The 27,859-nt window shown below is 40.3% G+C and overlaps 1 protein-coding gene across 22 annotated transcripts; it reads right to left on the reverse strand.

The window, feature by feature from the left end:
• On the reverse strand, positions 1–27,859 carry NAP1L1 (nucleosome assembly protein 1 like 1). Of its 22 annotated transcripts, none has more exons than XM_088676847.1 (16): positions 27,238–27,290; positions 26,096–26,254; positions 17,619–17,657; positions 14,834–14,922; positions 13,779–13,833; positions 8,271–8,412; positions 7,992–8,072; positions 6,651–6,776; positions 5,469–5,540; positions 4,063–4,202; positions 2,027–2,172; positions 1,898–1,917; positions 1,412–1,534; positions 830–862; positions 678–728; positions 1–555 (listed from the first exon to the last, which is right to left on the reverse strand). In XM_088676847.1, the coding sequence occupies exons 2-16, from the start codon at positions 26,128–26,130 to the stop codon at positions 520–522; spliced, it is 1,188 nt and encodes a 395-aa protein (XP_088532973.1). In that variant the 5' UTR covers positions 26,131–26,254; positions 27,238–27,290; the 3' UTR covers positions 1–519. The 22 variants fall into 22 exon arrangements, with proteins under 22 accessions (XP_088532973.1, XP_060135656.1, XP_034983062.1 ...); XM_060279673.2 differs by having other exon boundaries at positions 6,651–6,779; XM_035127171.3 differs by having other exon boundaries at positions 13,779–13,881.

Raw genomic sequence — 27,859 nt, forward strand, 5'->3', positions numbered from 1 at the left:
TTTCTGAAAATACTAGGTTTATTCACACCCCAGTGGTAAACAACCTTAATATGATGTCTCTAGTTTTTTTTCCTGTAGGTCACCATCACAAAATACAAAAACCTAGAGCATAAACAAGCAGACAGTTATGAACGTCCAATGTGGTCTTGATGGAAATTGACAGATTTGGTTGGTTCTTCAGGAAAGGAGGCAAAGATTGGTCTCCATCAACAGTTCTGGTATCTTCACAGCTGCAGTCTAATAGCTACATGACAACAGACTTCACAAGAACCAAACTATATATAGCAATGAATTAACTATTCATGCTTTAGGGATTTACTGCATTCTACATTTTGGCAGAAAAGTACTATTAAAATGCTAGGTACAAGGAACCTACATTTTAAACTGGTTCTGTCAGTTTGTTTTAACAAATTGTTTACTTAATTCTACCAAGATACAAAACATAAGGCTGTAAGTAACTAATAGTTGTGTTTAGGCTATTACAGTGCAGATAATCCTCAAGGCCACATACACACTGTTTCACTGCTGCTTGCATTCTGCTGGGTTTTGATCCTTCTGTTGAAGAAAAAAACACACCAACAAATATATCAGTGTGAAGACCACAGCTGTGCTACAGGACTTTGATAACATTATTGGAGGGAAATGATTTACAAAGATCATACGTATCAATTACTTACCTTGGGGTCATAATCTGGATCATTTTCCTCATCCGCTTCTTCTTCCCCTTCCTGAAATATACAAGATATACATTGAATGCACACTTGGTGTCATAAAGAGCAAAGTGCTACGTTTTAGCTACTGAAACCAGTTAAGCCACCATGAAACTCACCTCATCATCGGCCTCCTCACCCTCTTCGTCATACTGGGGGGGAGAAGGAGGGAGACAAAAATGAAGATAAGAGGACATTAGTACAATAGCTTTATGGACATTACTCTGCAAATTAGAGCTTTTGAGTTGCAGGTATTTCCAGACATACAATGTTAATTTACATTGCACAGGAGCACTTTGCAAAGCATGGGAACTTTTAGCAAAAACCAAATTAATGCCACAATTCTACATACACTTAAACCTTAGCATGAAAACGAAATCTGCACTCTAAACCCAAATTTCCTTGACAGCTAGTTATTGTGCGTGCTTAGGGGGGAAACTCATTCTGATTGTGTCCCAATTCGTACTTTATGTGTTCTAAAAACAAGCTCTTGCATGAAGAACATAAAGCACCCAGCCTGAAATTCAGCCCTACGTGTAACCGTACAATCTAGCACCGTAACACAACATGCACTTTGTTCTATGTCTAATTCTATTAAAATTAATGAAATCTGCGTGGTAAGTTATAGCTCTGTTTAAGCCCTTAGGTACATCTACTGTTCCAAGATAATTTTGGCACAGCTGAAAACAAGCACCACTTACATCATCATCATCATCCTCAATGGCTTCTCCTGTGAAATACAATACTGATCGTGGAACTATGCGCTCCCGTAGAAAGTGACCAATTTCAAAATCAGCTGCCAGAATTGCTTCAGCATCATCATCCTGCACAGGTAATATGAAATCAAAGCTCTATGAATTTGCATTTAGGAAAGAAAATGATACCATTCTATGACACAAAATTTGTCTAAAGCCATATTCTCCCCAATTATTTATAACAGATTGCAAAATTAATTCATTATCTGCAAAAAAATTAAACAAATCTTTATTTGTACCCCGACTGAGTGATGAATTCTCAATTTTGGTCACTAGAAATAACACATTTAATTTGGGTCTGAAAACTTGAAATATTGCTTAAATCATTTCAAATTATGTTAAAGAAGCCTTAAAAATGTTCTCTTGCTACTGCTTTTATCTTAAATATTATCCAAGTTATATTTATTAGGAAATTAAACTAGAGGGACTTACCAAGTCTCCACTTTCAGGAACTGCAAAGGAAAAGTAGTAAGATATAGGATTATACTTATTTTTAAAAATCCACAATATTCAGATTTTACTGTAGTAATAATAATTAAAAAAACATCAGAAACCATTTACCTTCAGGAGGACTGAAAAAATTGAAGAAAGAATCGTTGGAAACTGTTTTTGTCACTGTTCTAACTGTTCCACGCCCCTTGTGCTTCTGTTTCTTTTTGATAGTTTTCAAAGTAACATTTTTTCCCTTTTTCCAATCTATTTGGCACCTATGAGAAAAGTAAATGAATAAATCAAGGATATCCTTATACAAGTACTGGTATTTCAGCTAGTTTAGAACACTGGTAGTTAAGTACTTGTGGGGCTGGAGTCCAATTCAATCCTATGAATAACAAGCCAGTGTTAGGCCTGTTCTTATGCTATTTTTTCCAGAGCTGTCTAGTACGAGGAAGAAAGTAACACCTGAATTAAATGAATCAATTACATTTTTCTTTCCCTCTGAACATTATTAATATTTATTGAATTTATATACCGCCCTATACCTGCAGGTCTCAGGGTGGTTCACTGGGGGGGGGGGGAATCATAAAACCGCAAAATATGTGGTTTGAAAATGAGTTCTCTCATCATACAGTATTTCAACACATATCCCACCTGCAATACATCTGAGCTGAAAGGCTGCAGGGTCTCTCTTGTTCCAGGACATTCAGTCCTCCAACAGGGTGTCCTGATCCCTTACCCTTAAACCCCCTATTTGAATCTTCTCCAAAAAACCTCTCAAGTGTATTGTAGGCAGCACTGTAGTATCAAAGTTCGAAACTCTGCCTCTAATTACTTCAAGTAATGCTGAACATGCTGGGGCGGGGGGGATTCCTCTGCCTATGCAGAGAAGGTCTGGATGTTTTTAAGTAACCATCTTTGAACATACAGATGTTTTTAAGTAACTTCCTTTGAACATGTTGCAATACAAGTTAGTTTGTCTTTAGGTTGGCAAGACAAAGCTGGGTGGATTAGTATCTAGGCAATCTTCACTGAAGTGATGATCGTGCACAGGCAGGATAACAAGCGCCATTCAACTACCAGAAATTAGGTTCATAACGCTGGTTCAAATACCAGGATCAGAAGAACCCGACTTCAAAGCAATGCACAAGACCCTAAATCAAAAAGTGAGCAATCTCAAGCTGAACCCCAGCATCCTTCCCAACATGCATATTACACAAGGAATTCAGCATATAGGCAAGGCATTAATGCTCCTAGAGGTTAGGAGAGATAAAATTGCTAATTAAAATGTAATGGTGAATACTGCAAGGCCTTTAATTTGGGCTGGACTTTGGTCATGAGTAAGAGTCAGGAAATATCTGTGAATTTAATTACACTTAAGTGAAATGGTTTGTACCAGGTTTAAATGTTTGTCATTTTCTTCACTGTGATTGCTGGGTGTAGAACATGCACATATAATTCATATCTATCTCTCTTTAGAGTAAGGGGTATATCACTCACAAGTGAAAACATTTTGTGTCCATTAAAATATCATCGATTGTACTAAAGCAAATTTACATTGTGAAGTAAGCAGGCACACATTTATAAATACCCATACTGACTTCTACAGAGGCCCTGATTTATGTGCCTCCACCTTCAGAGGCAAGATGGGTGACAACAAGTGAAAGTTCTTTTCATGTGATAGCACATTGCCTATGTAAAACTCTATGTTTATTTGTCAAGCACCTACTTGCTAGCCTTTAGGTTGACAGCTAAAATCTTCTTTTACTTGAGAACTTAATAGCAGCTGCTATTAGTGGAATTTATGTTACTCTTTGTTTTACTTTGCCTCACTTTTTAATTTACTGGATTGTCATAGTTAACTTGTATATATTCTTACAATATCAGATTTTGACCTCATTTGCAAACGTGCCGGTAAGCCAAGCAGCTAAACTTTGGTTATAGCTCTTGGTTTGCCTGGAGAGAGCTAAACTATGAATGTGAACTTGAACAAGATGCTAAGCAAAACTACAGCTTGGCTCAGCAAAGTAGCAAAATGACTGGGCTGCTTTCTCCTTTTGAGGAGCCTGCAAAGAGTTTGGCTTAGAATTACATGCAAACTGGGCCAGTCTCATGTTATGGAAGACTGTCAACCACTTCTTTCAAGAGAACATCACACTTACCCTGTGCAACCCATAATTTCTGGTCCATCGAAGGAGAAAGGATCAGAATCATCAGGTTCTGACCTCATTCTGTATGTTTTTGTCACCACGTCATTTGTGAAATATTCATTGGGTTCAAAGTGGAACTCTAATGTGAAAGTCTTTTAAATAAATAAATAAATATTAAGACAGTGTTAGAAAGAAGTGAATGATGCATCATTAAGCACCACAGGCCAGCTATCCAGTACAGTGGTACCTCGACTTACGAACGACTCAACAACTGAATTTTTCGACTTACAAATGGGGCAAATGGCCGCACGCTTACAAATTCCTCGACATCCGAACGGAAACCGCAGCAGTTTTAGATAGGGTTTTTTTGACTTACGAATTTTTAGATGGGGCTGCTTCGAATTACGGTTTTTTCCATCTCCAATGCATTCCTATGGGAAATCGCGTTTCCAATGGCGCTTTTCGACTTACGAATTTTTCGACCTATGAAGGTGCCTTCGGAACGGATTAAATTCGTAAGTCGAGGCACCAGTGTATGTCTAAACAATGGAATTCTTTAGTACAATGAATCAGCAAACAGTGCTGCTTAAGTTCTATTTCTTGCTCAAATGGATACATTGAATAGAGCAGCCTTCTACAACTTCAATGTCCTCCAGATGCTTTGGACACATCAGCTGACTGGCTCAGTTGGTCAGAGTGTGGTGCTGATAACGCCAAGGTTGCAGGTTCAGTCCCCATAAGGGATGGCTGCATATTCCTGTAATGCAGAGGGCTGGACTAGAGAATTTTCAGGGTTCCTTCCAACTCTATGATTCTATGACTGTAACTTCCATCAGTCTCAGCCAGCAGGCCCATAGGTTAGGAGTTGGAGTCTAAAACATCAGGAGGGTATCAAGTTGGGGAGAGCATGTCTACACAATGTTTTGTTATACTTCAAAAGTATAGCAAAACCGTTATACTTAAATTTTGCAAAACAAACACGTAAATGTACATTTCATTTTCTGTATGGCATTCATTTGTGTTCCCCATTTTTTCAGGGAACTTACACTGATGGGATCTCATTTTCAGTAAAGTTCTCATTTAGCAATGCCCAACTGAAAACACAGATCTTTATAAAGTTCTTATGTAATCTTCACATTTCCCTATTCATAATACAGTATATCTTTTTCAATCGAGCCAGTCCACACATTCAGCTGCAAATCAGATAAATCTTTGCATGATTAAGTATCGAAATCCTACATATGTAACTCAACCCTTAGTTTCAGTTAACAAGTCATGTGGACCATAAAGTTTATGGCTACTACAAGCGTAGAATAGATTGCAAAATATTCAAGTGTTGCAGTTGATTACTGAACAGTACTGAACAGAAGCATAATTTATGTATCTCAATATTCAATGCACTCTCATCAAGAACTTACCATAGGCTGCCCAGCCTCTGAAAACTTCACTTTAATATCTTTCAAGTGTTTCAGAATTGGTTCATCATGTTCCTACAAAAAACATGACAATTATCATGTAGCTACAAAAGAGGAAAAAGCAGTGTAAAATAGCAAAAGGAAGCAAATACCAATAATCTGGGGTGAACATTTGATTCATAAATCTGTATTTCAATCCTAAAGCTAGTTCTCCAGGTAGTGGCAACCATTGAACAAGTATTCTCATAAAACACAAGCTTCTGAAAAATGAAAAGGCATACCACATGCCCAGGGCTGTATGTACTTTGCAATGTGATGCAAATGTGGAATGTGATATTGAGTGAGGTATCCAGCTTTTCAAGAAGCATAGTGTTTGTTGTATGACATGTTAATTTTAGCTCTTATGACAGCTTCTAATGTAGACTCATGTTCAGCAATGGCAGCTGAATAACATTCAACATAGATGGTAGAAAGTTCAGAAACTTAAGAGGAATTCACTGCCACAGCATGTAGCTAGGACCACTAGTTTAAAAAGCTTTTAGATTGGAACTTGATGTCCATGAAATTAACTGGGTCATCCATGTTCAGAGGCAATATGCCACCAAATATGAGATACCAGAGACAAACTTTAAATAGCTGCACCCTTCACCCCCTACTTGTGGGTTTCCCAAAAGGCATTGCTGAAACACTGTTAGGAAAAAAATATTGTACGAGATTCCACTGTAAACTGATCTAAGACACCTATGTCATGTTCTTATGGTGTAGAATTTTGAGTACATAAAGGCAAGACAAAAGAGCTATTCCAGGCCCGTCCAACAGATAGATCATGAAAACAGGGCTTTCGTTCCTAAAAAAAGCTCAACAACTTTGACCTGAACCACAAAAAAAGGGGTAGACCACTGCCAGTTTTTAACTCTGAGTTGGCTACCCCTGATCTATTCTTTCTTAATGTTTTTCAGAAAAAATGGATTACTGGATTACTAGAAACTAAAGCTGAATTCCAGAAAAGAAACCAGGCTCCTTAGAGTCTGGAACTAAATTCTACTGTAAGTGGACCCACTTAAATCAGTGAACCTGGGTTGTCATGCCCATAATTTTCAGTGGGTCTGCTCTAAGCAGGACAACATTGGATGCAACCCTTAGCTTACCAGCAAAATTGCAAGAAGTTAAAAGTCATTCTTTTACCTGAACCATATCACTGAGTAAGTCAACGTTCTTGAACACAGTCAGCCAAAATTCAGGAATTCCTTTAGGGTCATCTTTTTCTTCGTCTTTTTTCTCCTCTTCAAGCTTGGCTTTCTCTTTCATTTCCTCCTTGTTAAAATTAAGAAGTTACTCTTTCTAAAATTTGAGTGCTGCACACTAACCAAGAGATTTAGTGTTATACTAGTAACCACAACAAACAGGAAAACCTTCAAATAAATACTATCAGATTAGTGGCTGTATACTCCAATATTTATGCAAGACTATTACTATTTAAAGCTACACAGAACCTCTCAAGGCACAGATAGGATATAAGAACACTTTAACTGTTTTAAATATGAGTTGTAAAATGTTTTATGTTGCATCTGTACAGGAAGATTTCTGGCTGTCTTGTTTAAATTACATACATACATATATATATATATATATATATATATATATATATATATATATATATATATAAATAAAATATGGTTCAGTATGCATATAATAGTAAGCCTAATCATGGCTTACTATGGACCATAGCTTGGCGTGCTATGGTCCATGGGGTCACGAAGAGTCGGACACGACTAAACGACAACAAAACAACAAATCAGGGCTTAGTGTGAATGCGCTCTCCACTGGTCCTTTTGCTACTGTACTGATGTGCGCTAAACCATGGTACGATGTGCTGACCGAACCGAGGCTCTTTGTTTGTTCCCATGAGTTATAAACCCCCAAACAAAATTTGGTTACAAGCACATGGTTTCTCTGGAGGAGGCAAACCATGAATCCTGGTTCACACAGCACACTAAGATGAAGCATGGTTCTCCCTGGAGACCTAGAGATGTGACGATAGACTGCTTTGCCTCTTTTCTTTTGGCAAATGTTTTGTGCCACTGGGGAGGTGGTAATTCTGTATTGGTTTGTTATGGATGTTTATATGTGATACCAATAAAAGGTTTGATGGTGAAGCATGGCTTAGCTCCTGGCAGCAGCAGAACTAAGGAAGAGTGCAGCAGCTGCAATCTGCTCTTTGGGAATCCACATGTTTGCACTAAGCCATGTCTTATCTTAGAGCCACATGTGAACTGGGTCACTGTGTTTAATTGTTATAAAACACCCAGGAAATATTTATTGGTGGGCTGCTATATAAATCCAATACAAAACAACATCAACCAGATAAAAATGTTTACTAGCCATCAAGGGGGCAAACAAAGACTACTTTACAGAGTTATAAATTGAATGATGTGTCTGCATTTACTACTAGAATACGTCTACAGTACTTCAAACTTGTAAAGCACAAATACACAATCCTGCCCCCAATCATATTTATGTACTCACTGAAATTTCTTCTTCAACATCTGTTTTCCATTCACATTCTTCTTCAGTAGGTTCATAAACTGCATTGATGATTTCACTCCTCTGGAAGAGTAAATTGTTTATTCAGGTAGCCAGGATTTAGTTTGACCCAATACCCAACAAAAGCAACAAACAAGTGGTGGTTTGTTTGTTTGTTTTGCAAATAAAAGGTTGCAGAATTACTGAACCAGTGGGAATTTGGTCCCATTTGACTCTGCACAATTAAACTCTCATCCCTAGAGGTAAAAGTATAAAGATTACCTTGTCAAACAAGGGCTGATAAAGAGCAGCATATTTCCTTTCCAATTCATGAACTTCTTCATAGAACTTTGCTTCTATCTGTGCACATTTAACTTGAAGATTCTTGAGTGCATTTACACGTCTCTTAACTACTTTAGGCAAGCTGAGGGGGGAAATAATACTGCATTGTTACATCAATGACACTCATGTGGCTTCATTCTCCTAATAGAAAGTTTCCTTTAAACAGGTTGGATTATGCTGTTAACTTTTATTTCCAAGAGCAATAGCAGAGCAAAATTGTGAAATTAACACAAGACTGATTTGTAATTTTGAAAGTTTTATGGATATTAACATATACAATATCAATTCTGAATCACTTCCATATAGAACGAGATAGACCCCATAATCGCCCCTCCCAGGAAATTCCTTAAGTGTTTCAGACATACTTGAAGGTCAACCATATTTCTTTGTAAAAATATTATTCAATTTGAACACAATTGTTAATATCAATTATCAACTGAAATTTCAGAATTCAAGGCATATTTATGTTTTAGAAACTAACTTTTAAAATAACTTAATTTAGCACCAGAAAAGACAGGTTTAACAACTATCTGTGACTTCTTTGCAAGTAGTATATTAGGTGCACTCCATGCAGTTCAAAAGTTAAAGTGACATGACACTAACTCAACTGAAAAGTTGAGTAAACACAGTAAAAGTGCCGCTCAGGTCAGCTCATTTTAGGATAAAGAATTCAGCTGAGTGTTGAACATTGAGAGAATTTTGGAATTCTCTGGATTCTAAGAACCCACTGTTTTCTTTAATAATTCAGCACATACTGAAGTAAAAGTGAATTCTGGCAACGACCAGGCACAGACAAAGATCTATTACAGTATTCTGAGCTGGTAATTTTAATTTGTGACAAGGATAACAATTTAACAGGGTCAATCCCAGATATTGAAGTATCCTGGATGGAGTCCAGCCTGGGCCACCTTTAACCGACTCATCATGCCCCCTAGCCTTACACTGATTAAGTAACTTCAGGCTTCAGGTGTGCTTTGCACATGTCAACTTTCCAAAGATCACTAGTCAAGACTTAAGCATGCCTCTGGCGCCTCGTCATATACAAGCAGAAGACACAGAAGTACAGCATGATCATTTCCTTAACTTCTCCAATACTGCTGTCTCACCAAGCATGTCCAATAGCCAATTGCTTAAACCCTGCAGCACCAATGCTTAGGACAAAATTTTCTTGAATAGATGAGACGTGTTTAAAAAGAACATCTATACATACATACATACATACATACATACATACATACATACATGCATGGACACACACACACATATGCAATGATAGTGATAGAAGTTCCTGCAATGTTATTTCATTCAAAATATTAACATTATACACCTACTTTTTTCTCCACCCCCACCCCCCATTTTCAGATTTTAAGTTAGTCTTGGGTGGACTTAAGGACAGGTAGTATGCAAAAGCTCCAAATTCAAACGCTATCTAGGATTTATTTATATAGAGAGAGTTCACTGTAGTCAAAGTTAGATAAAAACAATCTGTTACATGATCCCCAGGATTGATATACCAGCACACAACTGCTTTACATTACAAGCTATGTCAGTATTAGGTAGAATTTGGAAGCAAAACCTTATAAAGCTGCAAGCCAGTAAAATTCAAGGTTAATTTTATATTGTTGTATCTGTTCACACCAAGTTGATACATAGTATGAAAGTTGCATATTTCAATATTGCTGCCAAAACTACAGCTTCTTACAGAAACCCATTCATATAACTTCATTTGAGTAATAAATGTGAGTGGACATGTGCCTTCTTTCATATTCAGGCCACTACTCACCTTCCTGGATGTCCAACACCAGACATCCAGGAGAGGGCTCCAGTTCTTAATGAGACAAGGTGGTCAACGGGTGGGGAATTTTAGATAGGAAATGATTTGGCTCAGAAGTCTACGAAATTGAAAATCTAGTAATTATTTCTAAATTTGATCACTATATATAGCTTAGCATTTGCATATTATCCTTGCTTTCAGTTATTCATATCCTATTTTTGGTAATGTGAAAATGTTTTGAAGCACTACCAAAACCAGAAAAGAAAAAAAGATTGCAACACATTACTAAAGCAATTTTACAAGCTGCAGAAGTGAGAACCAGGTTTGCTGTGAAGGCTATTTTAAAAAGGGGTAAGCAATACTCTTACAGAAACCTGGGGGGGGGGGGGAGTACCACATGGCGATATCTCCTGCTCCAATCAATGGGACACTCTACTGTGTCTATCTTTTTTCAAAATTGGGTAACTTTGCTGCCTACTCTGTTTGGGCTAATGTGGCCTATACTGGTCAATCACAAAAGCAGGGGGAATTAGTAAACACACACAAAAAGGGGGGAAATACAAAAATTCCTCTTTACATAACAAGAAATCAGGTTCTTAATAACTGCTCCATATTAAATCATACAAAAGTAGGGCTGTATTGATGGGTATTTTTTATCTATATGTGTATGTGATACTCTTTTTCCAGAAATCCAATACCAATCATTTTTGCTTCTGAGGCACTGTGGAGTAATTAAACTACTGAAGAGCCTTTTTTACAACAGGGATTCCAAAGCAGCAACTCACAGCTGGTCATAGGATGGGTTTAGGGAGTGGGAGCATCCAGATTTTGCGTGACTTTAACTTTCATCGGATATGATTTGCAGCCAAACAACACCTGAAAGTTACGATGTTTGTTACCTTTAGTTTATGGTCAAGAGAAAAACATTTAAATATTTGTAAAGAATATTAAAAGCAGAAGCTGTGTTTCCCTACAATTTTTAATGAGATACCTGTTTTTGTTTGGCTTCAGTTAAATTTCTTTAGGTTATGTTGAAAAAACAGAGACCAACAAATAATGACATAGAGAACTTCTTGTTCCTTTGCATTTTTCATACTGCACACCAACTAAGAGCCCCTGTTTGCATGAGTAAGCTGTTACAAATCAAAGGTAAGTGACATTTGTCCTCTGAAGACTCTCTTTGCAGACAGGTTTGCAGTGGGGGGAAATGTCCTATTTCCAGACATAGTTTGAATCCAAACACTGCCTGTAAATGGACCAAATGGGGTTCACTATCAGTGCCAATAAGCAAATCAATGCTGATAGTGAGCCCATTTTATGCTGTCACCTGATGGCTTAATGACAACAGGTGATTGACAGGTGGGCGCCCCATTAACTGAGTAGCAGTTGGGCCAGCCTAAGGGTAGTTAACACTGTGCCCTCAGATACTTGGACTACAGCTACCACCAGTTCTAGCCAGTATGGTAAATGGTCAGGGATTATGGGGCACCAGCCAGTTATATCAGCTGGCCAGGGGACAGTGGATGACTACTTACAAACGGGAAATGACATAGCTGAGCTTGATATGGGAGACTATATTTCAGTGTACTAGATCAAGTTAAAGATTGACAAAGGAGTAAAAGTTACAGTAATAAATTAAAAATCTGATGAAGATGAATTTCCTTTAACTTGCTACCTGGGACTTATCAAGGAGTTATTATTAGATGGTTATAATTATTGTGTGTGGTTTCTCTTTTTTGTTATACAAGATAAATGAGCATGTATAGGGAAAAAAAGGAGAACAGAAAAAGGGCTCCCAATTCTCCATCTTTCAGTTTGTGTAACAGAGAGTAGCTTCTCTTGAATCAATTTAGGCAAGGAATACATTGCATATTCTATAGATTTAGTAGTCCAAACCTGCCCTTCTAGTTCATATTCAGAGGAGATCTCAAATATGAAATGCAAAAGACATCTACAAAACATTTTAAGATCAAGCGTACATGCAAGTATTAGACAAAGCTCAAACACAGTACCCCTGTTAATTTCTTTTGCCTCAAATGCTTTAGTTGACATGCTATATAAGCTTTAGGGATGAGCTACTGTACTTGAAGTGATGAAGAGCTGGCTTTTTGAAAACTCTCTCAAAAAGGTATAGTATCTCAGTGAAAGCACAGCATGAAACTCAGTAAGGACTTGCTGATCTTGGATCAAGGACCTTGCAGGTTACTTAAATATGCTACGAGAGAAAAGAAAGCAAGTTCATAGCAGATGTGAGATTGTGGCCAGATATTAGATGGTGTGGGGACTTTTTTATTCACAGCAGCAGCTCTAGGGTGCTTGACCTTTTCTTTGCCTGCCATTTCTGCTCCAAACTGTCTGCCCAGTTGCTTCCCTCCTCCACTTCTACGCTTGCATAGAAGTAAAATGCTTATGTGGCACCTCGGGATGGGACACCTAAGAGGCTTTTTGGAACAGAAAAAGCCTGGAAGTAACAAACCAAACATGCCTCATTCTGTGGTCAAAATTGCAGCTTCCCATTACATTTTTAATTCAGAAAAACAGTTATCAGAGAATTATAGACACTTGCATGTAAAAAGGAAAAGAAAGGGGGGAAGAAAAGAAAATTGCTGGTGCTTCTTGGGGACAACACTTGTACAGATGTCTTCCCAAAAAGTGAGAAATTTTCTTTATTGAAGCTCTATTCAAATGCATACCTGCTTTTTCCTTTTTTTAAAGCAATTCTCACATTTTGGATTTATCTAAAGGACATATAATTTGAAACTCGTTTCCTTCCTCCAACCTAAAAGCAGTATATTCTACCCAGCATCCACCAGTCCAATCTTGCAGATGAGCTCAAGGTAGTGTTAACTACATTAATACTTTCCTGAAGCAGCCCACAAAATGCAAGTGATGGAGATCACTGCCCACTCAGCCGTGAGGATTGTTACTACGTGCACTACCTACCTACCAAAAACTTGTGGCTCTCCATTGTGTGGAAAGCAGTAGACTTAGGGCCTATTACACTGGCACAACGTTCACTTTTATACCTGAAGCATGAAATAGTACATGGGTGGTGAATTTTCAGCAGTATGGTCAACTGGTTTCAGTCTTCCATCCACACTCTTACAAAATGCACACCAATAAAATTTTATCACTTTATTACAATGATTTTTTTTCAGGAGTCAGTGTAACCTGAGATAAATCAGAAGATACTCAAGAGGGGCAGAATGTGCAATATGGAGCTCACACGTATGCTCTGCTAATTTCAAAGGAAACAACCTCTGTATATGTCTCAAAAATGAAATACCTGTACAGTAAATGCTGCTCAAATATACAACACCCACAAAACAGATGTGATTCAGCAACCACATTCTGATCTTCACTACTAAAAGTGCAATTGTTTCCATGTCCAACAGAGTTCAGTTAGACTTATTCTCAAGCTATATATATAACTGCAGCCTTAATTACTGTACTTAAGTTTTCTAAAGCATCAGACACTATTACTCTCTCAAGCAGATTGTTATGTCCTGATTTTAGACTACCATCCAACATCACTATTTCTAACCTGTAGGTCATACTTCTGTACTTAATATTGCAGAACAATGACCATCTAACATAATGCAAACAATTTTATCTAGTAAAGAGGTAAGAACAAACAAAGAGAAATTAATATAGGTAACTGCAGAACACTCTACCTCTCTATATATCCTGTAGGTGTTCCAACCAGACCGTCAAGTCTTTCCTGAAGGGCTGCAAGAATTTGAGGATTCTGCATCATTTGTACAGTCAGCTGGCGTGCTTAACAAAACAAAACAAGTTTTAAAAACCACTATTATACTACCCCATTATGAAATTTTAGCCCAGCGTTTGCAATTCAGATTTTACCAAGAGATATAGCATAAAATATCAAGATTTTGCATCTAGAAGTCAGGCATCAAAAGAAACCTGCCTGAACAAATCTAATGTAATAGCAGAAGGATAAAAGGTAAAGGTAAAGGACCCCTGACAGTTAAGTCCAGTCGCAGACGACTCTGGGGTTGGCAGCACATATCTTGCTTTACAGGCCGAGGGAGCCGGCGTTTGTCCGCAGACAGTTTTCCGGGTCACGTGGCCAGCATGACTAAGCCGCTTCTGGAAGCCAGAGCAGCGCACGGAAATGCCGTTTACCTTCCTGTTGGAGCGGTACCTATTTATCTACTTGCACTTTTTGGTGTGCTTTCGAACTGCTAGGTTGGCAGGAGCTGGGACCGAGCAATAGGAGCTCAGCCTGCCGACCTTCTGATCGGCAAGCCCAAGATGCTCAGCGGTTAGACCACAGCGCCACCTATTTTTAAATGTCTACCTCCCATGTTAAGTAACCAAAAGAGGCAGCACATATAATTAGGATACATAAGGTTAAACACACACCTCAAGAGCTGCAAAATTAAAAGCTAAATATCTATGTTTATAAAGACAGCAATCCTATACACTCTACTTGGGCACCAATACTTGCCTCCAAGTAAGCATGCACAGGAAAAGCTAGATTATAAGATGGGAAACAAAAATCACACTAGCATTTAATACAATGACAATTTTGCCTAAAGCATTTAAGGTAAGCATTGCACTAAACAATCAATTTGTTTTCCCTCTGAATGACAAGATCTGCTGAAGGTGAATATTTAACTAGCAGGTATCAGACTGAACCAAGAAAAGCACTTTTTCCCTTATGCCTACAGGAGAAAACCTTTGCCTGGGCTCATTTCCCCCTTACCTTTACTGTTAGCATCTTCTCCAGTTTCTTCCTCTTCTACCTCTTCAACATCTTCCATATCTTGCTGGTCCAGCTCAGCCTGTTCTTTGCTATTAAATTCCAAGTTGAAACAGGAATTTTAATCTCTTTAACCCAAAAAATGTAGTATGAAAGTACATCTAGCAAGTTACCAATTCAGATTTGATCTAGCATATTAAAGTTCAGAAAATGCCCAGAAGCTAGTGTCTTTCAAACCATTTCCCTAATGCACACCCTATATGTTATCCCTAAGTTGGCATGGACTTGAGTTTTTTAAGGCTCTCATTGCAAAAGCACATGCAACCTGCAAAAAGCCAGTATAATCAGAGACAAACACTGTTCTATTAAGGTGTATATTAATGACCCATAAGAGGCACTCTGCATGACAGATATGGCCAATGATTTCTTCTCATCCCCAATATCCTAACTTTCCCTCCAGTTTGATTTAAAAAGCAATTATCACTGGAGGAAGAGGAGAGATGCACACTTACTCCAGAGAACCTTTGGATAGTTTGCAATTGCATGTATGTTACTGGAAGGTGTTAGGTGCAGTGTAAAGCAGATAAATTATGTGACCTTTTGCAAAAAAGAAAAATCTAGTGAAAAGTATTTTAAGCTATTATTTACACCAGAGATCTATCACAAGCAGAAGGAAGGATATAACTTTTCAAACCCTTTGGCATCAGGAGATTGAGCATAACTGTATAATGGTCACATCCTGACAATAAGCCACACTAATACTTCTGGACTGAGAGCCACAGCACAGCTTAACTCAGGCATCCCCAAACTTCGGCCCTCCAGATGTTTTGGACTACAGTTCCCATCATCCCTGACCACTGATCCTGTTAGCTAGGGATCATGGGAGTTGTAGGCCAAAACATCTGGAGGGCCGCAGTTTGGGGGTGCCTGCCTAGGACAATTCAAGAAAGCAAAATATTTTTTCTTGTTTTCCTCCTCTAAAAACTAGGTGTGTCCTATGGTCAGGTGCGTCCTAAGGAGCGAAAACCGTGGTACTTACTCCACACCTGATATACAACATCAGGTGTGGGGCACATGGCGTGGCTAGGAGAAAATGGCTTCGTGGGTCAACTTAGGACTCCTAGCAAACACAATCTGCCCAGCAGGCAGAGGGAGGGCTCCTTCTCCTCTAGCCTGGACAAAAGCAAATGTCAGTGTAAAAGAGCATGAATCTAAACATTTTAATTAAAGGGAGTATCTGCACAAAGTTCGAAGCTTGTCAAATTCTTCTACATAAGGCAGGCCCACCAAGAGAAATAAATTCAATTACATGCTGCAGAGGTTTTATAAACACACAAAGGGAGTGACTTGCATTCAGAGTTCATAAAGGGGATGCCTGGCTTAACTGGTGGGCAACAGAACAAAGATTTGTCAAGACCCTCCAAGAGTGATAAATAATTATTAGAATCTGACTTCTACAAGTTGACTGTTTGATTTTTTTTAACTTTATTGAGGGAGGGGATAAAGTAAAATTTGTACCGTTATTCACAACTTACAATCAATGTTCTACATAGACATACTGAAAATTAATTGATGTTCTACCTTCCTTGCATAAATGTTTCTACTTGCATCTTTCCCCAACTGTGCACTACCTTGCCTTTAGCATCAAAAGCAACTGTAACTGACATTTTCAGAAGGAGGTAAGACAACACTGTCTTTCTGATTTAACATTATTGTCCTAACTGAAGAGAAAACAGACAGGTCCAAAAGCAACACTGCTGGCTTTAGACATGTTAAACATCCCAAATGCACACTAGAATGGGAGTTCTGACACCCTGTCCTCACTGTGACAGAACTGAAGGCATGCAATGTTCTCTAGTTTGCACCTGATATGCGCGTCTATTGGGTAAACCACAAGCCTGCTTGCAAACAGCTACATAAGAAATGACCAGCACTTTCTGAGTCCTTTCTGAGTATGTGGTTTATAATTACTGCCAACCTTTTAAGGGACCAGGAACCATATGTACAATTAAATTGCTATGACTCAGTCAAACCTGCTGGATATGACCCTAAGTCCCAAGTAAAGTTTACTATGAATATAGTATACACTTTGCATAAATGTGCAATAACATTTAATCTGTTTTGCCATAGGAAAAGCACCAAGAGAGCCCTTACATGCAGGTCTGATACACAGGAAAAAGTGAGTAAAAACTGTGCAGTTCAGGTATGTCCCTCTACGTCAGGCATCCCCAAATTGCGGCCCTCCAGATGTTTTGGCCTACAACTCCCATGATCCCTAGCTAACAGGACCAGTGGTCAGGGATGATGGGAATTGTAGTGCAAAACATCTGGAGGGTCGAAGTTTGGGGATGCCTGCTCTACGTGGACTGCCTAATGTTGCATCATGTGCATGGTCAAAATAAGTGGTATGTATTTGCTCCTCCAACATAAACACTGTTGGTCCTTGGATAAGTATCTGAACTAAGTCTAGGATTAAAAAGTATTGCCTATAAATTTACAAATTTGTATTAACAACTGTAAGACCTAGAACAGGCATGTCAAACTTGCGGCCCTCCAGATGTTTTGGACTACAATTCCCATCTTCCCCAACCACTGGTCCTGCTAGCTAGGGATCATGGGAGTTGTAGGCCAAAACATCTGGAGGGCCGCAAGTTTGACATGCCTGACCTAGAACATTGTTTTCTACTAACTATATATGCCCTTGTAAGAAAGAACACAATTGCAGATTTCACACAATAGAACCTTTTAAAGCTAGAACGACACATTAGCCAAAATTAAGCATGCTTACTTGTCAATATCTGCCATTTTCCCAGACCTCAGAAAACCTCTAGAAAAAAACAGAAAACATTATTTTACATTTAGTTGCAGCTTAAAAAATAAACAGAATAAAATAATAAAACAGGATTGGACCCTTTTATAACGCCTGTGGGAAACAGATATTCAGTCTGAAGTTTTGTCATACTGTCAATCATTTCATATTCTAACATTACAACTAACGCCAGAGACTGCTTGAAAAAGCTAATGATTGTACAACATTACTACTACTTAAGTCCAATGTGTCTAAACTTTGTATTCCCACCCCAAAATCATATACAAAAGGTTTTAGCATTGCCAGGTTTGTGCACATTCTGAATTACAGGACTATTTGTCAGTCAAGAGACAGTACTATTTAAGGCAAATTCTTCCACTGCAGCCATCAGATGGGAGACCACTTAAAAGGCTTCTGCATGGAAGACTTAACATTGTAGTCTCACCAGGGCTGATCACTCAACCAGCCACCATTTATTGTAAGGTCTCCAACTTCCAGCCGTTTTGGGCTATGTGAGGCATGTCCCATTTCAATTCCTTCTCTGCTGTTGTTTTCCTTCTTTTCACAAACCCCTCTCACCCAGATCACCTATTTGGTCACATCCTTTCATACTCATATGAAATAATCCTGTACCTAGTGTCACAGGCCTAAGATTCAGCAGATGAAGATACAAGATTTGAAGGCTTCTGCATGATACAAAACCTTTTATATGGCAGTATTTCATGTTATCTGGAAGCACAACTTTAAACACTATGTTTAAATACTATTTTAAATACTATTTTCATTTCATAATCTTAGGGTGTTTCTTCTCACATCTCATGATATATACATTTTGGAGGATAAATTGCAGCATTGTGCATTATCAGCATGAGAAAAATTATGGTGACTCTAAGAAATTCAGGTGTGAACTGCATGGATATAACTACAGGATCCCTGTGGCTATGCTGGCAAAAGAAAAATGTATTGTTAAGGAAGTTGCTGTCAGCAATTTCCATCTACAAATTGATAAAATGCTTTCTTACAGCAGAAGTGTGGAAATTTTCCAGGTCCGTGGACCAAAATAAAGGGACCCCTGACCATTAGGTCCAGTCGTGACCGACTCTGGGGTTGCGCGCTCATCTCGCATTATTGGCCGAGGGAGCTGGCGTATAGCTTCCAGGTCATGTGGCCAGCATGACAAAGCCGCTTCTGGCAAACCAGAGCAGCACATGGAAACGCCGTTTACCTTCCCGCTGTAGCGGTTCCTATTTATCTACGTGCATTTTTGACGTGCTTTCGAACTGCTAGGTTGGCAGGAGCTGGGACCAAGCAACGGGAGCTCACCCCGTCACAGAGATTCGAACCGCCGACCTTCTGATCAGCAAGCCCTAGGCTCAGTGGGGTCAAAAATTATGTCAGGTGATTTGATGTTTGGTGCTTTGAGGTCCTGAAGTTGGACTTCAAAGCACCTTGCAGACAAGCAACACACTGATTAAAGGGGAAGTTCCAATCTCCCAGCACATTGCTGACTTCAGGACTCCAATGCCCAGCATAACCTTTTTTCCCTTAATGAATGGTGACATGGACCATTCATAACGTAGGGACATTCTTCACAACTGTAAGCAGGGCAATGGGGCGGAATAAGTGAAGACAAGCTACAACATTTAACTAACGTTCACTGCTCCTGCTCAAGCTGCACAGAAAAAGCATTTTGGTTCCTGAATTTTTTTCCAACTGTGCAGATAAAATAGAATTGATAGAACTCTAGGCATGGGCTTCCAGGTGGTGAAGATATCAGTCAGCCCAGGCATCTTCATGTGGTTACAAGTGGTCAATGGCCCGGTGCAAATTGAGCTTGGTGAATTTCGAACACTGCTCTTCACTCTGAGTAGATGCTCTGCAAGCCAAGCCATCAGATGCATCTTAAATGGGAGTAACAAAGGCCATGGAAGAACTTCAACTGAGCCCCCTGGAGCACAGGAGTAACTGTTCTTATGGTTGGAGTACAAGTATAGAAGCAACAGTGGCATGGCATAGGATTTATCAAGAGTGCCTGAGTCTTCACTACCTCATCAATGATTGCATCCCCAGAGATGAGTTGCACCCAGCAACTTCCATTTTATTTTAAAAATAAAAATATGTAAGGATAAAAAAGAAGAGTGAATAAGAGATGGGAAAGAGAGCATATTCATAAAGTATGTACAACTGAGCCTTGCATGCTAGCATAGCTGCCAAGTTTTCCCTTTTCTCGCGAGGAAGCCTATTCAGCATAAGGGAAAATCCCTTTTAAAAAGGGATAACTTGGCAGCTATGCATGCTAGGGGGTTAAAAGCATGTGGAAATTATTGAAAGTTCTCATTTATTCTTGACAAACTTATGTATCTGCAAGGATGTGACCTTACCACATTTTCAACAGTGGTATTCAAGAAATGATTCTGCCCCTCATCAAAAACCCTAATATCCACGAATCTTCCAGAACTACAGTTTCTCCGTCATTCATTCCTTCTGCACTGCAGAGCAAGTCATTTAATCTCTCATTGGAATTCTCTATCAGAATTCTCTATCAAGTATTTTCACCCCAGCACTAGGACAAAAGCAGCAGTGATATTCAAGAGACCTTCAACTGAGATTCCAGAACAGTTTTCTGCCTTGCCAGAGTTGCTGGCACAAAGTAGCAAGACATGCTGACAATGCCAGGGTTCACTCTGAAGCCTTGCTTGGTAGTGTCATCAGGCTTTACCAATGATGATCAGAACAGCTGCTTATAAAGACCAAACCCGAAGTTCAAACTCTCATTTCTTAAGCACAGTTAAATACACTTAAGTTAAACTTGGAGGACAACTAAAATATTGATATGAGGAATTAAGTTACAAAAGCACTTCTATATTAATGGAAGAAGTGAAAATAGATGCAATACAATAGAAGCAGGTTCTCAGCCCAATGAGCAGCTCGTTTCATCCTAAAAAATTTCTTGGGGGTAAAATTATGTGTGTCAGCCAATCTGCACAATGCTCAAGTCTACCAAGACTTGTGGTAAAGGAAGACATAACACTGATTCCCCCCTCCCCTTCCTTGAAATTCTCCTCACTGCCTTCAACTGGACTGTACGTTTCCTCTTTGAACTCTTGGGTGGATGGGGAATAAGTTTCAAGTTTGTGACAGTAGCTGTCTTACTTAGTGAAAACTTTGTAGTTTGATGGCCTTCTATAAAACTATTCCTGGTACAAGTTTATTCTTTAGAAAGCAATCTGCAGAAGTCAATGTATTTCAAACAAAAGTCAAATAATAACATTCAGACTTTGTCATTGCTCTTGCTAGAAAAGGATAATTAACACCAGCATGGTACCTTCTCTTTAGCTTTGAAGCAAATCTTATCTGTGATGTTCTTGGGCAGAGAGGGAGAAAAAGTATTGTTATATATACCTTATGGTTTGAAGTCTAAAGGCAGCTTAAGAAATGAAAATTGAAGCTGAATGGAAGACAGCATATTCAGCTAAACACAAAGGATTGCCAGATCCAGTTGCTTCAAATGCTAATTCTATCTACACTTTTCATATGAATTTCTCTTTTTAAAGTAAACATATACATATTTGACAAGGCAATTTGCTAAGATGATATGTCAACCAAAATGTACTAAAGAACACCATTCAAACATTAAATGGTGTAGAAATATTAGTTTCTGAAATCATGGGGGGTGGATGGGGGGGGAAGATAAAATGCATTTCCTAAAAGAGACTTTAAAATATTTAGAACAATTTCCCCCAAATATTTTATGTACATGTTAAGATGGTCTCCCTCTGCAGTCCCCTACTATCCTCCCATTGGCTCTTGAGGGTTACCCAACACCCAGAGCAGATTTTGGGGGCACATGGGGTCTGCAGGAGACCAAAAGGAAGGGTAAGTCCCACTTGAATGAGCAGAAATCAATTTACAAGCATGCTGATGCTACTAGATTCATATCTAGTTTATGTATAAAATAGTACTTGGATATACTTATGGGGGAAAAATACTAAAAATTACAACAACATGCCAGAGTCAAGATTTGTATGCTGCTGTACCCCAACATAAACAAGACTAATATTCCCAGTTAGTAAATAGAAAGTAAATCAATAAAATGAAAATTAAAAACCATCAGTTACGGTGAGCAACTAATATATGTATTATTGAGAAATAGAAATAGTATGCAGATCTCAAGATAAAACACCCTGAAAATTAATATTTCTATGATGTAACAAGCAGGTCCGATTAAGAAAAAATCAGTAATGATCCAAACTTTATTACTGCCATTACACCCTTTTAAGATGACAGTATCTCACACAGAAAATTATTTCAGTGGATGCCCCATAGAATACACAGCTCATATACTACACTACCCAAAATCCAAAACTTGTACAGTGGTACCTCGGGTTACAAACTTAATTCGTTCTGGAAGTCAATTCTTAACCAAAGATGCACATTCCCTACATAGACCTCCCGGGGCCCCAGAAGCAGATTACTTTCGTATCCAGGGGCAAAGTTCGCAACCTGGAAAACCTACTTCCAGGTTTGCAGAGTTCGTAACCCAAAGCATTCGTAAGCAGGATGGTTCGTAACAAGAGGTACCACTGTATTCCAATTCACTTGCACCAGGAAATCAAAATGACCATAACTTTGTTTTTTCACCTAGGTGCTTGAAATCTGGAGATAGAATAGCTGCTCAAAAGGATAAGATTAACCCTGCCAAATTTAAGACTAGTAGCTCTAGGGGTTTTGTGCTAGCAACCTTTGAAAGTTTGCTTTTTTGAAAAAAATTAAAATGCTGGTGTATGCACTATTATACTATATGTGTGCTCCTTGTGCACCAACTGTACACAATGTACTTACAAGACTTACCGACACAAAAGCACAAATAAAGAGACAGAAAACAGAACACCGATGTAAATAAAATGCAAACCTAACCTTAAAAAACTATGGTCCAAATGGGAGGGGTGTATGACACTGCTTAAGTAGCTAAGACAAAGACAGTGGTACCTCAGGTTAAGTACTTAATTGGTTCTGGAAGGCCGTACTTAACCTGAAGCGAACTTAACCTGAAGCGAACTTAACCTGAAGCGAACTTTCCCACTGAAAGTGGATTAATCCGTTCCAGACGGGTCCACAGAGTACTTAAATTGAAAGTATTCAACCTGAAGCGTACTTAACCCGAAGTATGACTGACTGTATGTTTAAGTTATTGTGTAGGTATGGGACTGGGATTGATCAAGAAAGAATGGGAAATGAATAAGCCTAAGGATATGTAGAGTACTGTGCAGGAAAAAGAATATAAATGCCACCAAACGACATCTAAGAGTCTGAACTCCTAAGAGACAATGCTGGATGAGATTCTGACCCTTAATGAGCAATGTCCTGCTCCTCTCCCGCTCCTACCTCACCTGGATGTTCTCCTTATATGATGTAATAATTGCACCACTTTGGACAGAGTCTATCTGGAATTTTGTGAAACTGTTTTGAGCTCCAGATCAGCACATATCACTACAAATCAATTTGGGTCTACCTGACATGTTCTATAGCTGCCATGACCCTATCCAGATTCAGCACAAATCAGTCTGATTCAGTTTGGGATTCAAACAAGTCTGTTGTTCAATCCTAGCTGGGAATGTTACAAGTTGTAGTCTATATATCTGACAACCACTATGTTTGCTACCCCTGTTAAGAATAAGAACTATTTCTTATAGCTATTTGTTGCATATTTGTTAATAATTTTATGGCATAAATTGTAAAAATCTAAAAAATCAATAAATATGTATTGGTAAAAAAAGAAGAACTATTTCCTAGGGCTTCCAAAGGGACTGCTGCCAATCATTGAGAAGTAACAAAGTATATTCAAGAATACACTAAAACCCTCAGATACATTCAATCAACATGCACTAGGTTAAATGTTCCAACAGACATTTCAGTGTAAAGGGGGATAGCCTCTAGAAGTGGACGAAGGCAAAGGACAACCTGAGGTGCAGTATGCAACTAATTCCTCCACCTCAAACTTTCACACATTATATTCTCTTCCTGATATTCAAGGCATCCAAGTGCCCCCTCCTTGTTTTCTGAGACTTTCCCCAAACATTTTAGTCACAGCTCACACAATCCTTACTACAACATAAAGATAGAATTCCTGCCAATATAATCAATAGAGAAGTATCAAGTTGTAAGGGAAATAATTTTATACTTAATTGAACTATGAAAACAAACTCATATCAGGAGACCTTACTGGTGAATAGAACAAGCTGTGACATTGTAGTGTGCTACCAGTATGTTAAAAAGACTAGCGGAAATACTTACACTGGTCATCAAAGTGTAAAAAAAAGTGCTGCTTTCAAGATGGTAAAAAGAGACCTGGAGTTACTTTGTCAACAAAAAAGAACTGCTAAAGAACAAATAAGAGTTCAAACATAAAAGAGTTACTGTATACTGTATGAACTAAAGGCAGAACAGCATCATAGCAGGTGTGGCTGTATTTTGGTTTCAGTGTTTGGCCAGTTCTCTCTGTCAATCTCTGTCAACATTATCCATAGTTTGCTGCTGTGACACCTTCTTTCAACTACTGTATTTTCCCCTATATTAAGCAGTTTTATAGTAGATAGGGATGCACTAGAGCAGGCATGGGCAACCTTGGCTCTCCAGGTGTTTTGGAACTACAATTCCCATGCTCCCTAGCTAACATGGCCAGTGGTATGGGATCATGGGAGCTGTAGTTCTAAAACATCTGGAGAGCCAAGGTTGCCTATGCCTGCACTAGAGCCACATACCCCTTTTCTCTACTGGGATGGATAAAATTATTACATCCCTGTCACTGTACTAAATCACTGTACTAAGGTAAACTAGGATTGTCATTCATTTAAAGGTACATGCATGGTGCCATTTGCAATCTTCTGAGACAGGGTAAGTAGACCACAAGCACATGCAGAGGGATTCCCCCCCCCCATGCACAAGTGCCCTGCATCCTCATGGCACACATGCATGGGGACAAAGAAAATGGAGGTCTGTGCAGAACTCAAATACTCCTGTTCAGCTCCCGTCACCCATAGGTTAAGGAATGTAAACAGCTGAACAAGATAAAAATCATACAGGGCTCCTCCATTCCCTTTTGCACCTACACACACAGCATCTGTGCATGCACTGTCACAGAGGAAGGGGAACAGGGATCTTCCATGCCATATTGTGATACCTCTTTCTTATGGGCAGAGCACCTACATAGGACTACCAATCTCAAACAAATTTCAATGCACACAGCATTGTTGAAATACACATTTCACATACACATACACATCTTGAGGGGCCTAAGAAATAACCACCATCACTTTAAACATAACCCCATTACCTAGTCCTGAAGAGCAACTCTTTATCTTAAGTGTGAATGTTTATTATTTACTTTATTAAATCATACTTTATTAAATCCTGAAGCACAGGAACACCTGAAGGGTCACTTTTGCAATTCTTATTTGAACTACACAGTGGTAAGTAATATCAATTGTATACCCCTTCCAGTTTCGAGCCTTAAAAGATATGCAAGCAAAGCATGGTTAATCCTATGCAGACCTATGTAGAATTAAGCCACAATGCATTCACTAACAGCACAATCCTATATATGTCTACTCAGAAGCCCAGCCAACTGCACCAGGGCTTGCTCCTAATTAACTGCTAAAAGAATTCCAGCTTTAGTGTTAAAACACACAAAATGGGAATCTGTTAAACTGATTAAACTGAGACTTTGTTATTCTGAATGTTTTATCATGGCCTGCTATGAATATCTGAATAACATGGGGAACAAAGTGCTTTACAATTCTGCAAATCCATCCTCAAACACCTTAATATTCCCATCTTACAGAAGAGTAACTGAAGCAGAGACTGGTGACTTGCTTGAGGTTACCAAGAAATCTACAGCATGTTTTTACACTGCCTATACTGCTGTAGCAATTATACTAAGGCCACAAAAATTGATATTAGCGTTACTACACAAAATTTAAGATTTGGTCGGGCACACAACATGGAGCCCAGAAAGGCCACTTTTGATCTTTAAATCCCTTGTTTGTGAAAAACTCAATATCCATTGTTCAATGAGATCTTCAAAGTAAATACGAACCTTGAAACCCACTGTTTGGAATCAAAGCCAATTTTAAAGCCCGATTTGCTTGGTATTTACAATTTAATAAAAGCTACCAACTCCAGCTGAGTGTCAGGCCTTCTCAGCACTTATCTGACCATCTCTACAGGCTGTTGCTGGATGTTAAACAAAGCCTACAGAAAACAACCATGTCTTGAAGGTCTTCCTTCCAACAACAAGTTTTTCCACTTTGCCAGCCTATCATTACAGAGACAAATCCGTCTTTTGCTGCCTTTTCAGACCCACTTTTAACCTAACCCACAACACGGACCCTTTTTAAAATATTTTACGTGGCACGTTTCTCCGTGCCCATAACCCACCGCTTCAAGAAGAGACCCACCTCGGATCAGACGCAACCCACGTGCGATGATCCATCTGCCAGTTGAAAACCAAGGCGGCAGTGGGCAGTACCTTCAAGACCCTAAGCCGCCGTGCCTCCGCCCAGCGTCATTCCCCGGGCCCTCTCGTCTTCAGTGCAACCCACCCAGGCGACTGTAAACTAACGATATAAAAAGAAAACCTCGGGTTTTGTGGCACATTAAAAAAACACCTAATAAAGGACGTTTGGAATAATTTAAAGGCAGCACAACTACCCCCCCCCCCGAGCCCAAAACGGACGGTATTTGTTACACTTCTCAAAAAGAGCAAAACGTCCATTTTTATTCCCACGCACTCACCCTGCAACCTTTCAATCTTCAAGAGTGATAAGAAAAGCACAAAAAATGCGGGAAACCGAGGCCCGCGGTTGTTTACTACCCGGTGAACGCAGCCTGGCCGGGCTCCGCCGGTGGGCAAGCCTTTCCTCGAGCAGCACCCAGCACTCCCGGAGCTGCTTTGGCCGGTCTCGCCTCTCCTCCGAACAGAAGGAAGCGTGGAGTGACTCTCAGCCTTCCCGCCACAAGCGCCCCCTCCCTCCAGGCCCGGCCCAGGCGCGGTGCCTCCCCTTCCCCATCGGGCCCTCCGCTTCCCTCCCGCTCCTGCGCCCTTCCAACTCGCCACAGTCGCCGCGAGGCTTATTTACGTTTCGGCACGACAGCGCCGCGACTCCTTTCTCCTCAACATGCCTGAGGCAGGCAGGCGGGCGGGGAGCCGGAGGCCGCCCAGCCAGAGCCCCGTCTTGTCCCCACGTGCTCGCCTGTGGCTCAGCCGGCCAGACTAGGCCAAGCCGGGGCGGCCCGCTTGACCGCAACCTCGCCCCGAGGGAGAAGCGGAGGCGGGCGGCCCTTTCCCCGCACGTACTGCCCCCCCCCCACCGAGAACGGCCACGATGGGTGAAGGTTCCCCGCCAGCGGAGGGGCCGCCAGAGAAGGGGGCCGCCTCCGCTCCCTTCCTGACTATTTTCTCTCCCTTCCTCCGCCTCGGAGCAGAGCGCGAGATCCCCTCCAAGCCAGGGCAGAGGCTTCCCCTTCCCTCCCTACCAACCGCCTCCTATTGTAACAGGCGGCCCCCACCCTCCGAGCCCACGCGCTCCGCTTTACCTACCTGCGCGAGGCCGGGTCTCGCAGTGACTCAGGAGCGAGGGAGAAGCGCCGCGCGGTTGGCGGTAAAAAGACCCGAGCTCCCGCCGCTCGCGCTCATATAGAATTAACGTCACCACGTAACATCCCCCCCCTCCTCCTCCTTCCCCTCCTCCTCTCTGTCCTTCCCCCTCCCCTTCCTCTTCCCGCGCGCCCCTGTCTCCAGGCAACCCCGTGCGTGCGCGCGCCTTGGAACGGCGAGCCTTGCTGCCTAGTGACAAGCAACGGACTCTTCTTACTCTCACCTCTTTCTTTCTTTCTCTCTCTCGCCCGCCAATCAGCCCGCCAACCAAAGTCCCAGCCAACCACCGAGCCCGGGCGCGAGCCAGCAGGCCTTGGGCACGCCACAGGCAGGCCACGTGGTCCCAGGTTCCCTGAGACAAACAACAGAGCGCGAGCGCGCTTGGGTGTGTGGAGCGTGTGCGTGGAGTTGAGGGGGGGGGAATTGAAAGGGGAGGGAGGATTGCAGCGCCGCGAGCCCGGGCTGACGGGCAGTTGGCAAGGAAGGGAGAGCTGAGAGCTTGGGGCGCGCCTTGGGTGGTTCCATCCGGCCCTGCGTGACGGCCAGCCTGGCTAATCCTGGCCAC

This window comes from Zootoca vivipara, chromosome 9 (assembly GCF_965207765.1).
Source record: "Zootoca vivipara chromosome 9, rZooViv2.hap1.1, whole genome shotgun sequence".
Taxonomy (NCBI): Eukaryota; Metazoa; Chordata; class Lepidosauria; order Squamata; family Lacertidae; genus Zootoca; species Zootoca vivipara.

What these genes read in the sequence shown, in the direction of transcription:
- NAP1L1 (XM_060279672.2), bottom strand. Translation starts at nt 26,130, where the DNA reads ATGGATCATCGCACGTGGGTTGCGTCTGATCCGAG. An exon ending in ATGTTGAAGAAGAAATTTCA is followed by an intron (nt 6,780 to 7,991) that starts GTGAGTACATAA and finishes AATTTTAACAAG; the next exon opens with GAGGAAATGAAAGAGAAAGC. An exon ending in GTGAGGAGGCCGATGATGAG is followed by an intron (nt 729 to 829) that starts GTGAGTTTCATG and finishes TGTATATTTCAG; the next exon opens with GAAGGGGAAGAAGAAGCGGA.